This window comes from Sinocyclocheilus grahami, unplaced genomic scaffold, assembly GCF_001515645.1.
Source record: "Sinocyclocheilus grahami isolate Dianchi unplaced genomic scaffold, SAMN03320097.WGS_v1.1 scaffold2544.1, whole genome shotgun sequence".
Taxonomy (NCBI): Eukaryota; Metazoa; Chordata; class Actinopteri; order Cypriniformes; family Cyprinidae; genus Sinocyclocheilus; species Sinocyclocheilus grahami.
This window is the reverse complement of record NW_015507723.1, coordinates 1-17,144: the sequence shown is the minus strand read 5'-3', so window position 1 is coordinate 17,144 and position 17,144 is coordinate 1. Positions and strand designations below refer to the sequence as shown.

The 17,144-nt window shown below is 34.9% G+C and overlaps 1 protein-coding gene across 2 annotated transcripts; it reads right to left on the bottom strand.

The window, feature by feature from the left end:
• Positions 1 to 835: 835 nt before the first annotated feature.
• LOC107575273 (GTPase IMAP family member 6-like) lies at positions 836 to 13,615 on the bottom strand. 2 transcript variants are annotated; one of them, XM_016261681.1, is made up of 5 exons: positions 13,483 to 13,615; positions 10,828 to 10,889; positions 9,638 to 10,543; positions 2,120 to 2,338; positions 836 to 994 (listed from the first exon to the last, which is right to left on the bottom strand). In XM_016261681.1, the coding sequence occupies exons 2-5, from the start codon at positions 10,832 to 10,834 to the stop codon at positions 915 to 917; spliced, it is 1,212 nt and encodes a 403-aa protein (XP_016117167.1). In that variant the 5' UTR covers positions 10,835 to 10,889; positions 13,483 to 13,615; the 3' UTR covers positions 836 to 914. The 2 variants fall into 2 exon arrangements, with proteins under 2 accessions (XP_016117167.1, XP_016117168.1); XM_016261682.1 differs by lacking the exon at positions 13,483 to 13,615 and adding an exon at positions 12,381 to 12,456.
• Positions 13,616 to 17,144: the final 3,529 nt, after the last annotated feature.

Sequence of the window (17,144 nt, the reverse complement as noted above, 5' to 3'; positions counted from 1 at the left end):
ATACATTTTCATTTTAATTTCGCAACTTATAAAGCATTCAAATGTGCATGCAATTTACATATTAAGACTACTGTTGGAAATGGCAAATGTAAATTATATAATTTAATTTTCATTTTACTTTTGCACCAAACTTTGCACCTGTGGGTAATGGAAAATGTCAATTTAAATACAGAAGTCATGACACCGTGGGATATGTGTAGCAAAATTCAATTTGAAAATGCATTCCGAGAATATTGCATTGCCATTTTGCATATTTCATTTTAAATTGAATTTCGCTACCTATATGCTTCCATAGAGAACCGCTGCTTTAGAACATTTTGAAACTTGTGAATCTATTAGAATCGTTAGAAGACAGAATCGCGATTCATATAAGAATAGATTTTTTCGATCTAGTTCTAGTTCTAGATCTAGTTTTCTCTTCCTCTTCTCTAAAGCAGTGCAGAATGGCCTCGCCCCCTTTGCTGCGTGTTTGAACATTTTGAAACTTGTGAATCTAGTAGAATCGTTAGAAGACAGAATCGCGATTCATATATGAATAGATTTTTTCGATCTAGTTCTAGATCTAGTTTTCTCTTCCTCTTCTCTAAAGCAGCGCAGAATGGCCTCGCCCCCTTTGCTGCGTGTTCCCGGAGGCGGGGTTTATGTAAAATTCTGGGTTCTTGACGTAATGGACCCGGGAAGTAACTCGTTGTAGTCCCTTACCAGTTGTTTTTGTAGGCATTAAACTGCCAAAATTTTAAACGACGATATCTCCGTTTTCATTGAACTTTCAGCTTCGTAACTTTGTGTAACGGAGTTAAAAAGAACATTAATTCTAATGATATTCATGGTGCTGAATTACATGAAATTAGAGGGTAAATTAAATCAAACGGTGTTTTGATGCCCCCTGGTGGTTAATGCATTGCAGACATTAATTATTTTGTCCTTGCGCGCCTACCGTAGTTCAGCAGAAAATGGCTGACACTGCTGCGGGTAAGTGTGTTACTCTTCTCTCCTGTTTAAAAAGTGATATAAGTGTGTTTAATATGAATTTTTCACATGTAAACGTTTGTAGTGATTATATCAACAAATCTACAGTGAGTTGGATGGGTTTATATGTCCGATGGAAATTTTGTTGAGTACTTATAGTTGTGCCTCGTGTCTCATGCGGTGAAATTAACATGCTGCAGCAGATGGCTAAATGGAAAACACACAGTTACCCTTAATGAGAGTGAGTTTGTTTATTTGATGCTTTTCTTATTTCAGTGGTTTATGTCTGCAGTGTTTTCACTCTGTGTAATAATACATTTTGATGTATTCCTCAGACACGATTATCATTGCTGCGGAGAATAAAAGAAAGAACAGACAACCAGAGTCTTGTGTGCGTCGTCCATTCAAAATTTGTGACGGATGTGTTAAGGCCACATTCGTTACAACAATCGTTACATTTGCAGATATTGTTTATGTTCAAACAGCAACATTACACACTAACTAACATTAAAAAAGGGAAATCGCAATCAATCACCCCTTTAACGTGCGATATAGTTACTAGCTGGGAAAATTTCTTTGTTTTCAGACGTGACGTAATGATGCGGTGGTATGCTAGAATTTCCCATGAAAACAGTTTGGCCACTTTTAATTATTGGGGGGGACTTGTCACCCTCAATGTCTATGGTGGTTACGGCCCTGCAAGTGGTAACTAAATACATTTAGAGAAAGTATGTTAAAAGCACATTTTAGTTCATATTCAAGGTGTTCCAAAATAGCACAGTTGAGTACACTTAGATGATCTTAAGAAGTACTAAAGAGTAATTTTTAGTATATTAAGTACAAAATTAGTGTGCAAAAATAGAGCACTTTAAGTACATTATGGAAGTGTACTAAGTGCACTTGAATAAAGTGTATTTTACTGCACTTATTTTCATCTGGGAATTTTTATCAGATATTTTAATACTTCATAATTAAGGTGATCATCATAATCGCGATGCATCAATTTATTTTCCCGGCCCTAGCTTTAATACGTGTAGATGTGCTTGTGATATGAGGAGAGCTGCAGCAGCATGTATAGGGTCAGGAATGAAAGAAAACATGTAGGACACATCAAGGGAGTAAGATTTGATGACATCAGATTTGGTCATACCTTGGTTTTTGGTGAATTGATACCACTGGTCTTTTTCAGTATTTAATTCAGAATTTTTGTCGTGTAAACTGTTGATCGTCTGATTAAACTCTTGGACTGTGTTCTTGCAACTCTTTAACCGGTCTCTTTCTGCTGTGATGGAGATGTTCTGCAGTATGATGAAGACCAGCAGAAGAACACAAAAGAGCCTGAAACAAACCGCCAAATATTGACGTCCACCTGACAAACAAGGGAGAAAACACACAGATATCCATTAAGAACAATTCACTCCATATTATAAGATAATCAACATTCATAAGTAATTGATAGGGCTTGTAAAGAGTGCTCTTTTGAATGCTCTATTATAATGACAATTACTGAAAATTAATATATGGTCAAATATGCAAACAACAACATGCTGTAAAGTAAAAATAATACAATTTTACACTAGCACTAACACACTGTTCTTATAATATTCCTGAAACATCAACACTATCTCTGCTTCAGAATAAACTTAATTCTTATTGCACTTTTCCTTGTGCTTTTATTTCATCCCGTTGGTGACTCCGTGATCAATGTCCAGTTGTGCCGTCAATATCTCTGTTTTCAAAATGAACAATAAATCTCTGATTCCATTGTTTGGGGGGGGGGGGTTCACTTTTGCGCCATTATCTCCTTGTATTAAAGTTAACCTTGTTCGCATTCTGTACAGTTCATGTCTGATACCACGCGCCAGCGTCACGTGTTCATGAGGATTATGCTAATCATCCCATATAGAAAACATCACAAGTAAAATCAATCATGTTTATAAAAGATAAACATGGGTTTATTATAGCCCACTTACAATTTACATTTCAGAGATCGTTACAAATAAATTATTAAATCCTAAAACTGAATAAATTTAAATGAACAAACTTGGCGTTGCATTTGCAACCATGTGAAAACAGGGGGTGCTGCAGCCCCCTCAGCACCCCTACTATACTTTATAGTATAGTATTATACTCAAATTCTACACAATCTACATATTAGTCTGTTTTAAAATACATGTTGATCAAGTAATTTCACTGGCTTCCAGTGGTGAAGGTAGTGAATTACAACTACTCACGTTACTGTAATTAAGTAGTTTTTTTGGGTACTTCTACTTTTTTTTTGTTTATTTTTAAAGCTGTACTTTTACTTGTACTTAAATACAAATTAAGCAAAATAATCTACCTCGTTACTTTTAAATCATAGTTCGTTACTGAGTACGTCCACAATTTGAATTGATATTCAAACCTTTGACGGCACTTCAGTAGCCAATAAAGATATCCGATCGTACACGGACCAATAGAAGCCCTGATATATGAGCCGGGAAAAGCCGCTGCTTTTTCTCTCTCTCCTCTCCGTCAGCGAGTTTGACACGCATCTGGCCTCCTGTCAATTACAGAGTCTGATATCCGCGCGGGATTGCAGGTATTCTGCATAATTTTAGTCATTCCCGCTCAAATGTGGCGAGCGCTTTATAGTAACATGAGAACACAGTCATGTAATCGCAGAAAACTGGATGCGAGCTCTCAAATAGGCCTAACTTATACAAATGAACTGCCTGTCCTCTCACTCCCATATTGCTTTTGTGCAATTGCGATCTATCTGTGCTTTTAAAACAGAAATTATTTATCTTTGCTCCTGGATTAAACTTTGTAAAAAGTTATCAACCATTCAGAATAGATCCACGCCTGACCGATGAAAATCCTACTGGAAATTTGATTGGCTGTAAGTGAAACCAGAAAGTCTTTCAACAATCAAAGATGGAACTTTAATTTCTTTACAATGTAAGTTTATGCTAGAAATGTTTTGGAATGGTATATTTGTCTGATTTGTACATATAAATATCCTAGTCTGCCTAACTGCATCACTACATTGTACAGTCATTACAGGTCAAAGCCATCTGATGTTCCATTTATCTCAATAATTAACATACAGTATATGGCTCTTAAATCACTGCTTATAAAAATTCAGTGTTGCCATATTTCGGATACCTCAACAGAATTGAGATAATTTGTTTTATAATTTTATTACTGAATGTGTTCGTCTATTTTTGCAAATTCAATTCAAATTTGAAATCAGGCTTCCTTGTGCTGTAAGCTTTTGCAACAAAGTTACCCTATTTTAAAGACACAAATACACAGAATGAGCAAATGTTTAAGATTGAGATTTTTGTAATGGTAATTGATCAATATTTATATGTATGTAAATAAAAGACTATATTAAAATATGTTCATCATATAAAGCAAATGTGTCTTTTTAGAAGACACCTTTTCAAAGCTTGAAATAATGATTGCCTTGAAAAAAATGTATGTACAAAAACATTTTTAATATTAAAATATCTATATGGCAGTACACAGTGTGTGTTAGTTTTGCCAATGGTATTGACAATGATTAGTCGTCATGAAGTCAAAAGTGACCCTACTTACTTTTTAGTGCACATTACTAGTCTTGTGGCGAACAATTGAACCGTGCAAATCAGTACACTGGAAAAAAAAAATTGTCTGCCGTCGTAATCTTTAATCAAAAACGTAATATTTGCTTCTGCTCTGCAATGGCGTTCTCGCTCTGATGACGTCAGTTTGACGGCTTCAGGAGAATCCTCTTAAAGGGGTCATATGATGCGATTTCAAGATTTCCTTTCTCTTTGGAGTGTTACAAGCTGATTGTGCATAGATAAGATCCCTGAAGTTGCAAAGACTAAAGTCTCAAAACCAAAGAGATATTCTTTATTAAAGTTAAGACTCTGCCACGCCCCCCTAAAACGGCTCGTTCTAACACGCCCCCACATATCTACCTCACTATGTGGCAATATTTGCATAATGCCGCCCAAATGTACACGCAAAGAAAGAAGGCGTGGTTTCAGTAACCAGCAGTTAGTGTTGAAGCAGCCATATTAGGGAGACGCTGTGTAGTTTACCAAGAAATTTTGGAACACTTCACGCTTCCTTCTGCTGACCAGCTTTTTGAAGATGCTGATTTCATTTTTCAGCAGGATTTCTTTTATTGGTCTTATGAAGTATTCTAATTTGCTGAGATAGTGAATTGGTGGGTTTCTGTTAAATGTGAGCCAAAATCATCACAATTAAAATAACCAAAGACTTAAACTACTTCAGTCTGTGTGCATTGAATTTATTTAATACACGAGTTTCACAATTTGAGTTGAATTACTGAAATGAACTTTTCCATGACATTCTAATTTATTGAGATGTGCGATCAGTCCAGAGCACTCATACACGCATTATTATAACGGACTCATGCTTGCTTACTGTGCGACTCCTGTACGCCACCGCAATCGTCTTTACCTTAATTGCTGTCTCCATCCATCAAAACCTTACTAGCGAGACGAGATGGTTATCAAGTCGAGAAAACTTAGTTTGCATCTCATCTGGACATACATCGGTGGGATGTGTTGACAATCCATTCAGTCTGTATTTCACACAGTGTGGCGTGTGAGGGCTCGCGCTCTTCAGAGACAATCACAGAATATGACAGAGCTCGGGTTTTAAAGCCAAACAATGTGAAATGAATAATTCACTGAAAATGCAGCGCAAGTCTCTGTTCTCTCTGCAATCTCTGATGTAATCAGCCTGGTTTCCTTTATGTTAGCGCTGTTTTGGACGGATTGTTTGAATGCATTCGCTTACTGGATCATTGGACTGAAAACTTTCCCGGAGTTTAGCGGCTTAAAATGAACTGATCGCAACAGACGCAAAATTGGGTTAAAGGGTTAGAATAGAAATTGTGCTTAAGTAATTTTGTGTTAAATGCGTTAAATTATTTTAGTTATTAGTTAAGGATTGTAAAATTCATCGCGATAAAACACGTTAATGTTGACAGCATATATATATTTATTTATTTATTTATTTATTTACATAGCCCTTCCCGTGGGTGTTGCTTCTCTTTGAAGACACTAAAGCTGCAGACGATGCGGTTATTATAAAAAAAAAACACAGTCTGTGATGATTTGGGCTGCAATGTCATCTGCTGGTGTTGGTCCATTGTGTTTTTTGAAAACCAATGTCACTGCACCCGTTTACCAAGAAATTTTGGAACACTTCACGCTTCCTTCTGCTGACCAGCTTTTTGAAGATGCTGATTTCATTTTTCAGCAGGATTTCTTTTATTGGTCTTATGAAGTATTCTAATTTGCTGAGATAGTGAATTGGTGGGTTTCTGTTAAATGTGAGCCAAAATCATCACAATTAAAATAACCAAAGACTTAAACTACTTCAGTCTGTGTGCATTGAATTTATTTAATACACGAGTTTCACAATTTGAGTTGAATTACTGAAATGAACTTTTCCATGACATTCTAATTTATTGAGATGTGCGATCAGTCCAGAGCACTCATACACGCATTATTATAACGGACTCATGCTTGCTTACTGTGCGACTCCTGTACGCCACCGCAATCGTCTTTACCTTAATTGCTGTCTCCATCCATCAAAACCTTACTAGCGAGACGAGATGGTTATCAAGTCGAGAAAACTTAGTTTGCATCTCATCTGGACATACATCGGTGGGATGTGTTGACAATCCATTCAGTCTGTATTTCACACAGTGTGGCGTGTGAGGGCTCGCGCTCTTCAGAGACAATCACAGAATATGACAGAGCTCGGGTTTTAAAGCCAAACAATGTGAAATGAATAATTCACTGAAAATGCAGCGCAAGTCTCTGTTCTCTCTGCAATCTCTGATGTAATCAGCCTGGTTTCCTTTATGTTAGCGCTGTTTTGGACGGATTGTTTGAATGCATTCGCTTACTGGATCATTGGACTGAAAACTTTCCCGGAGTTTAGCGGCTTAAAATGAACTGATCGCAACAGACGCAAAATTGGGTTAAAGGGTTAGAATAGAAATTGTGCTTAAGTAATTTTGTGTTAAATGCGTTAAATTATTTTAGTTATTAGTTAAGGATTGTAAAATTCATCGCGATAAAACACGTTAATGTTGACAGCATATATATATTTATTTATTTATTTATTTATTTACATAGCCCTTCCCGTGGGTGTTGCTTCTCTTTGAAGACACTAAAGCTGCAGACGATGCGGTTATTATAAAAAAAAAATGAACAAAGGAGCAGAAACACAGCGAGCAGCAAAATAGATTGATACCTTTGCTAAAACACTGCAGAAAAAAAACAATGCTGCAAATATAGTAATTTTTATCTATCATAAATATATGACTCTGACCGTTCAAACCAGGTTTGTGACAGTACTTTTTTTTCATCTACATTTAGCATTATTAATCAGTATGTTAAGACTAAGAATACTGAGAACATTTTAAAGTAAACAATTATAATTGGAAAAATTATTTCTAGATGGCAAGGAAAGACAACACTGAAATTACTAGTTTGTTTTGGTTCAAGAGGAAAACTCTGAACCCCAAACATGATCTTTTCTGTAGCATGGCCTTCTGCCTTACATATGTATCTAAATGTAAAAAATTATAATACCTTGATAAAACATCTGATCTTGTCTTTTAATATTCAAGTCTAATTGGGCTCAACTGATGATGTGTTTTTTTAATTAAAAAAAAATCTCAGAAGCCACTGGCCTTTATCCGGACCTCCGCTGGGAAGGAAATAATAATAATAATAATAATACATTTTATTTAAAGGCACCTTTCTCAGCACTCAAGGACACTGCACACTAAAATTACAAACAAGGCAATAAGAAACAAACAATAAATACTATATACAAAAGACTAAAACTAAAATAAGATTTAGGTAAAATATGCAATCTTGAACAAGTGAGACTTGAGTCTGGATTTAAAAAGAGGTAGAGAGTCAATATTTCTGATGTCTGGTGGTAGTGAGTTCCAAAGCCGGGGAGCAGAGTAGCAAAATGCCCTGCTCCCCATAGTGGCGAGGCAAGCAAAAGGGACAGTAAGGTGAAGAGAATAGGCAGACCTGAGAGAACGAGAGGGAATATGGATATGGAGGATGTCAGCCAGATATGAAGGGGCGAGATTGTGGATGGCCTTAAAAGTGAACAGCAGGATCTTATAGTCGATGCAAAACTTAACCAGGAGCCAGTGGAGCTGCTGCAGAACAGGGGTGATGTGGTGAAAAGAAGGGGTTTTGGTGATAATACGGGCTGCTGAGTTTTGAACAAGTTGAAGCTTATAAAGGGATTTACGAGTAAGACCAAAGAGAAGGGAATTACAATAATCGATAATTAGAGACTGGACCTCTTGGAACTTTAATTGAATACCCCTTGTTTAAAAGTTTAGAATTGTTTTTATAATTTATTCTCTTACTATTTGTAATTTCTGTTTACCATTTATTTATAATCTCATGTTGTAAATATATATATATTTTTTTTACTGCCACCTCATTTAGTTATGTGAATGCATGTTTCTTTCTTCTTTATTCAGTAGAGGGTTATGCAAGTGACGTCAGCGTCAGCTGGAGTGAGTGTGGTTCTGCCCACCGAGTGGCAAAATGACTGAATGGCAGCATTGGTTTTCAGCGTGAATGCTGCGACAGAACACACAAAACACATCTAAAACAGGAAAGAGCTTTGTGATTTACTGTACAAACAGCTTTGACAAGAAATCTAAGGTATATTTTTAAAGACTGCCAAAAGCTACAGAAGAGATAAGCAAATGGATCCCTGCGAAAAAAAATAAAAAAAATAAAAACGGACTCCAGGCAGTGAAACACAGATTTGCAGTTATCATTTTACGTCAATATGTTGAATCTTGCAGTAAAATCATACCCTATATATTGTATGGTTATTGGTTATATTTCATATTGACAACTCATTCATTAAATATTTGCCATCTTATATTCTGCATAACTGGATGTTTATTTATATATATATATATATATATATATATATATATATATATATATATATATATATATATATATATATATATATTTTTATTTATATATATATATATATATATATATATATATATATACACACACACACACGTATATATTATATAACATTGAAATAAGTGATCACTTGGATTTAGACCAACCTATTTTGTATTTAAAAAATGCATTCACAGGAAATGTGCTTTATGTATTTCCCCGGCGTTGAAATCAGGTACATATAAATGGGTAAACACTTTGAGCAGGATGCTTTTAAAAATCTTTTTTATTTTATTTAGTACTGCTCTTTAGAAGCTACTGTACATAAGATATTTAAAATAAGTGCAACTTATATAGATTATTCTTGAGAGCGTTTGCAGCTTTTTTTGAGTCCCTCAATTATCCTCAGTGGGAAAAGACGGATCTCAACATCAAGATATCTGTGCATTTACCAAGTTTTATATGTTTGTGCTTAATGGACTTTTAGACCAGACATAAAATTAAGAAAAAAATATTTATTACTGACAACTGTGATGTTGCAAAGTATTATAGATTTAAATTTTATAGAGACTGATTAGAAAAACTTGTAGCACAACTGTTCACTGTTGACTATTGTGTTTAGAGTTTCTAGGAAGGTTTCACAACATTTGTAAATAAAGTAAAATTGGTTTATTAAAAGTTCTCACCTGGTTGAGTTGGATATTTTTCTTCTGCTGTCTTTTGTTTCTTCTGGCTCTTTTTCCAGCTGCGTTCCGGTTTTTTGACTTCATTTTCTTTTCCCATTCTTTCATGTGAGAATGTCAGAAATCTATCTAATGAGGCCATTTCTTGTAGACCCGTTTCTTCATATACATGAGTTTTCTTTCTTAGTCGAATTTTTTCTGGTTCAAACACAGTTGCTCCTTCCATTGCACTGTTCATTTCAAAAGTCTCCTGCATTGCTTGCTCTTGTCTGCCTTTCTCTTGCTCCTTTTTTCTGTGGTTTTCTTCTTGTTTTTTCTTTTCTTTTGTGCTCCTAGTTTGAGAAACTGAGTCAATCCCGTTATTGAAGTGCTGCTTATTCTGTTTGATGAATTCATCGATCTTCTTTAAAAGCTTTTTGATATGAGTTTGATTAATCTCATTTTTACTGTTGATCACATGATATGCTCTACATTTACTGACTAGTCTCTGAAAATTTTCACTAAATTCGAATTCCTGCCATTTTTTCTTTGAGATTAGTTCTCTTCCAGTGAACAGCACCATGGTGAACTTTAAAGCTTGAACTCCAAATATTTCCTCAACAATGTTCCTCTCATCCTCTTCAAAGGTCTCCAGGTCGATGACAAGCAGGAACACATGAGGACCAGGATCAGAGAGATCAAGACTCTTCATCATCTGCTCCTGCAGCTCTTCCTCAGTCAGGTGAGTGTTGACGAATCCTGGAGTGTTTATGATGGAGATGTTTCTGTCTTCTACTCTTCCTCTCTGTATCTCACTCTCTGTGGTTCTGCTCTCTTTAAACACCTCTCGACCCAGTATTGCGTTTCCTATTGAATTCGTTCCAGCACTAGAAACTCCCAGCAGAACAATCCTCAGATCCTGTGAATCACCTGTCAAACATAGCTCTTCATGATTTGTAAATGCTTCCAGAATTCTAACTATTTAATCCCCAGTTAATCCTCATTAACTTTTTTAAAATCTGTTATACTGCTTATTTATTTATTTTTTAGTTTGACGTCCCAAAAATTGAAAGAACTCATTTTGTTCATTCAAATACACTGGATAAATCAATTGGATAAACACAGTTTAAGTTTATTTTACTAAAATCAAAAGATTCATTACAGTGTAAAGTATCATATTAGGCCATTTAATTTACACTAACCTTCATACTTACATGCCATTATGTCTGCGTAGTTTGTTTTTGTCGGTCTCTTCGTCTTGGTTTTTCTGTATAATCTAGAGAAGTGAGACAAAAAGCGAAACTTGAACCATGCCAATTTCCCCTCGCAGTGGAAATTTACCATGTAACCTTGGAAGACCTAAAAGTGAAACGATCTTGGTCCCCACTTCAGATCGCTCAACAACAGCAGTTCATATCTATATCATAACAAATAGATAATAGCCATAATGTTCAGCTATACCTGCTAATATAGGGTGGCCTATATGACTAAAATATGACATCAAGACATGAGTAAGGTTTTCATGATCTCAAAGTTTGGATACTATAGAACAGGGGTGACCAAACTCGGTCCTGGAGGGCCGGTGTCCTGCAGAGTTTAGCTCCAACCCTAATCAAACACACCTGAACCAGCAAATCAAGAGCTGTGTTCGAAATGGCATACTTGCTTACTGCTTACTGCCCAGTACACAGTGCATACTGCCTACTATTTTTTAAAGAATAGTACACAATAGTGTGAAACAGTACACAATAAGCAACAAATTTTTCAGAGTAGTGTGCAACAGTGTCGTCACATGACAAACACAAACATTCAGCACAGCTGTCAAGGTGCAAACAAACAGTGTGCTAACTGTTCTTTTTACAAATGCTTGTTAATAAGGCTTCATAGTAAACAATGTTATATTGCCCAATTTAACTCATTTCATAATTAACTCTATATATTGAACAACACTGAACTGTTTAACTGAAAAATTATATTTTTGGCAGTTACACTAAGTGGAAAAAACTATTTATTCTAGTTACACAGTGCAAATAATGATAAATTCGGTTTACACTAAAATAGCAGCATTTTCGTTAGCAACAGGCTTGTAAATAGTAATTAGGTGTCAGGTATTTATACTTCAGTACTGCATTACAATATAAAACAGTATGCAATAACATATTGAGTGTAAATTATCATATATATATATATGTATTTATATTTATTTTATTAGATGAATGCCACTTTATTGGGACAAAAACCTCCCTACACCTACAGCTAAGCATACATAACACTTTATTATTAATGAGGCATTTTATTTCCACTTTTTAAATATTTACTTAATTTTTATTGAAAATGCCTTTCTGATGTGGTATGTGATGGGAAAAGGAGAAGCACGAGTTTGACAATAGGTGGATTCGAACGTGGGTTGATCGCATCAAAAACAAACATCTTGCGTCTTTTACTCCCTGCGCTACTGATACTGCAGAAAATCACGTCTCTTTTGCAGTCCTGGTTATCACAGCCAGGCATTGGTGGATGGAGTTATGTAAAGAGCCTCTGCCAACAAATTGGTCTGTTTGTCCTTAGAGTAAACACACTCCATTTCTTTTTAGAGCTGCTTTACAGCGGAATTGAATTCTGTTTGCATAACTGAAATATTATTTTTACTCATGTTATTTATATATTACATTACTGCAATATTACTTATTTAATATCTTTGAATCAATCAGTACTGTATTAAGGTCTATAGAGATAAATGTAACCCCTCTGGTCCTAACCACCCCACCTCGTTCTTTTCCGAGTGGGACTCGAATCTGGTTCACCAGCATGGGAGGCGGGCACACTAGTAAGGAGGATAAAGACTGCAGCCTCTAGCATCAGACGCTCTCTCTTGAGATCAGGGGAGTGAGGTTTACCTGCACAGCTCTTACCAGGTGGCCTCTGTTACATAAAGGTGATGCCATTTGAATTTATCTGAAACATGCCGCAGAGATTAAAGTACAATTTATGTCCTACTAACGATATTTTTTTTAGATACACAGCGATAGTTTGTACTTTTCATGTATATGTATATTTGTACATATACAAGTGTTACATTTATAATTACTATTCCCCACCTCCAGTTCACTCACGCGTTTGAAGATGAAACGTCACTACTCTTACTATTTCTGCAGTATGCAGTATGTATACTGTGCATAGTATGCAGATCTTCTGTGTGCATGGAACACCTACTATATTTGCCAGAATCTGCTAAATATAACTCAAGTACACTGTAATCAGTACAGAAGCTTTGTTTGGAATGGCATCCTACCACACAACTCCTACTATATTGCAGTATGCTGTGTGTAAACTGAATAGTACGGGGATTTTCTGTATCCATGGAATGCCGGATTATCTGCTACATTTGATGTATGCATCTGAAGACACTGCATGGGATACTGGTTCCCAGAATACAACGCGCTAAATGTGACGTTATATATACAGTAATGTGTTTGTAACATTCTATGTGGTATCATGGTACACTAATGTGCCAGTCGTTTTAAATGAAGTGGAGAGACGGGATCTTAGGCCTACATCTGACACTCACTGAATACTATCAAGTTCTGGTAAGTTTTTACATTTTACACAAAGTTCTAAAGCCATACAGCCAAAATCACGTCGTAACCAGCCTACTCGAAACTTACTTAAAATGTAAATTTTTATTTATTTATTTAGCCGACTCTTTTAAGCGACGTACAGATGAGGAATACAAGCGATTCGTTAAACAGAGGTGTCAGTCCATTATAAAAAAGTTTCAGATGTCTGAAAGTTAATGCATTGCACTCATCTCTACTACAAAATGTATTTTAGATGCAAACAAATATAAATTACTTAAACATTACACTTACCGAGAAGCTCTCAAGAGGATGTGAAATGTCTTCGGTCCGAAGTGAGTGTCAACAAAATGTCGGAAATATAATTTTACTTTCACTTTTAACAGCAGCAAATCGCATGACTGTGACAAAAAGGGAAGTGCGTGCCCTTCGAAGACCGGATTTGAAGAGCGATTGCGTCACAGCGTCATGACATAAACTGTCCCAATTCAGGATGCACCCTGCCCTTACAAAAATGTCCTGTGGTAATCATGTGGTACTGCAGCAGTACAACATAAAATTACCACACAACAAATGAGCAGAGCTAAATATGACAGGATTACCACAGCACTTTCTGTTGTACAGTATCACAAGACTTTAACATTGGATGGCATATGTGGTTTTCTGTTGTTTTTCTGTGGCATTACTGATATTTGAACAGAGCTAAATATGACAGGATTACCATATCACTGAAAAATTCAAATAAGTAATTTGTGTCAACACATATTTAAACATTCAAAAAATAAAGTTATTTGTGTGAAAGCATATTGCTGATTATTGCCATATAATTCAAGTTAATGGTGTTTGTGGTCACAATTTCATTCGCGGATCCTTTATGTCAGATACGACTGACTGACTAATATTGACTAGCCTACAACTTGGATAAGATTCCTAAAAGTTTCTTATTTATTTGGTTACACAGTGTTTACAGATCTTCAGTTTTGTATTCCTGAACTTTGTAAGTTATTTGTTATTTTATAGTAGGCATATATCATTGTGTATTTTTATTCGTTTTGTTAATAAAAGTTCTATGTTCTAGGTTGTACTTTTGTTGTTGAATTGAATTCAAGCAATTGACGGCGAATTGCCGTCTTTTTTAATAAATCTGCAAAAATGTCAACAATTCTGTCTTTTTCTGTCAATATGGGGTGCTGTGTGTACATTAATGAGGAAAAAAAATTAACTTAAATGATTTTAGCAAATGGCTGCAATATAACAGAGTGAAAATTTTAAGGGGGTCTGAATACTTTCCGTACCCACTGTATATATATGTATATGAAGATTTTATTTGCAAAAACTGATAACTCTGTTTTTTGTTTTATTTTTATTGTTATGTTTGTATTGTGTTTTATTGTTTTAATTAGCTGTATTTTTGTTATTTTTTTAACCTAATCAAAATAACCCAACTGCAGTTTGATTGAGAATAATTGGAATGCACAATGAAAAAACATGATTTTTGAGAATTGTTATAAACGTTATCGGTTTTTGCAAATGAACTCTTCATATATACAGTATATACTGTATATATATTACAAAGAGTAGAAAACCACTAATATATATAAAATTAGAATTCACAGTGATTTTTTACTCTTTAAGTAATCTTTAAAGGGATAGTTCACCCAAAAATGAAAATTCTGTCAAATTACTCACCCTCATGTCGTTACAAACCTGTAAGACCTTCGTTCACCTTCAGAACACAAATGAAGATATTTCTGAAATAATCCTGAGAGCTTTCAGACTCTTCATAGACAGCAAGAGTACTACCATAGGCAAGGCACAGAAATGTAGTAAAGACATCATTAAAATAGTCCACATGACACATCAGTGGTTCAACCGTAATTTTACGAAGCTACAAGAATACTTTTTGTGTGCAAAGAAAACAAAAATAACCATTATGGTTCTACACCACATGCATGCATTATGATACTCTCCATAATGGTGTTTAACCCTTTGACGCGTACGATCACACCGGTGTGATCAGTCCTGTAGATCCAGGAGCTGGATCAATCTCTTTGTGGTAAGGAGTTTTTGGTTCTTTACCCTGTAAGCAGTCAAAGGAATGTTGTCATGCAACTGAAACGCTGATCTCATAAAGACCTTTCCTCCACGGGCTTCAAACTAGACGACTTGATGAGCAAATAGCTTCTCTGACATGTTATCATTTAAAAACCAACATTTGCGACAAACTCGTGAATTCCTAATAGTTCATGCAAGTTAATTGACATCTTATTTTTTTATGGTCATCGGCTAACGCTAACGACCTTATTCACACAAAAAAAACGGTTAACGTTAGCGGGCTTATTCACAACAGCTCCTAACTACTGTAGGCATCAAATGGAAATGTCAGTTCAATCTAACCAAACTGTTCTTAAATAAAGATATTCTTTCTTAAGTTTACATTACTTCACAATGGGTGTGCTTGCATTACCTGTAGATTAAGCTTCTGCCGTGAACGACTGTTGAGACAGATGTGGAGGATGCGTCCGCCCAAAAAAAGGCGCGGGGCTCATCTAGCCAACTGTGAGAAAACACACAAACATATAAATTAATTTTCCACTAGAAAAATTAAATAAAAATGTGGCTTAATCACTGCACATTAAATATCGTCTTTGATAAAAACACCGAGGTAATGTCGCGCTGGAGCTTCGCGTCTTTGCTAGCTAACACAAATTAGCACTGCTTTGTTCTTAAAATTAAGTGACATCAGAATAAAACGTTCAAACTTTCAAAAGTAAAATAAATGTTATTAAACAGTTCGCCGTGCTTACCTGTTAATGTTCTTCTCTCAGCCGTTCTTCTGACTCTGTGATGATTCCTCAGCCTTGGGTGATGAGCGGCTTAGACTTAAAAGCGCGGGCTTCCTGTCCTTTCCATAATCAAAACTAATTACATTAGAAACAAAAATGTAGTGTATCGTAGTGTAACTGATTTGACTGAAATGTACTTTTCATGTTTTTGTATTTATTTGATTACTAGTTATGTAGATATTTAATTAGTTATGAAAAGTATAAAAGTAAAGATACCTAGGTATTATAAATAATTTATTGCAAAATATATTTTTAATTAGTTTATATTATTTTAAAATGGGTATGCTCGGATTACTTGTTGATCAGGCTCCTGTCGAGTGGCATGTGTTGGTTACATACTTTATCTCACAGAATATAAGATTCTTTCGATTCTTTATGTATTTTTCTCATATGTATTTATTTGATTAGTTATGGAGTTATTAAATGGTTTATGAAATGTATGAAAGTACAGGCATTAATACAAAAGTAATTTCTTGAAAAATTATATTTTTTTTAATATAAATTAGAAACACACCTACTGTTTTTTTATCCCTTTTGAATATGAATTTGTTGTTAGCTATGGACATTAACTCGATTAAATAAATTTATTTAACTTAAATCATTGGCGTTAAAGTAACACATAAATTATAAATAAGCAATTCATAACTTATTCAGATTGAGTTGTGCTGAAAATAATCAGTTATTGAGTTCACTTAACTCTTAGTAATTTCTTGAAAAATTATATATAAAATAAATTAGAAACCCACCTACTGTTTTTTTATCCCTTTTGAATATTAATTTGTTGTTAGCCATCGACATTAACTTGATTCAATAAATGTATTTAACTTAAATCATTGGAGATAAAGTAACACATACATTATAAATAAGCAATTCATAACTTATTCTGATTGAGTTGTGCTTAATATAATCAGTTATTGAGTTCACGTAACTCTTTTTTATCAAGTTTAAGTAACTTTTTTTAAAATTTAAGTTAGATTAACTTATTTTATTTAGTGAATATCACTGTTAGGTTTTACAGTGTATAAACTTCTACCCCTAATTGAATTGTGATTTGTTTAGCATCTTAACCGGCTCGCGGTTAATCGTTACATCCCTATTTATTATTGTATA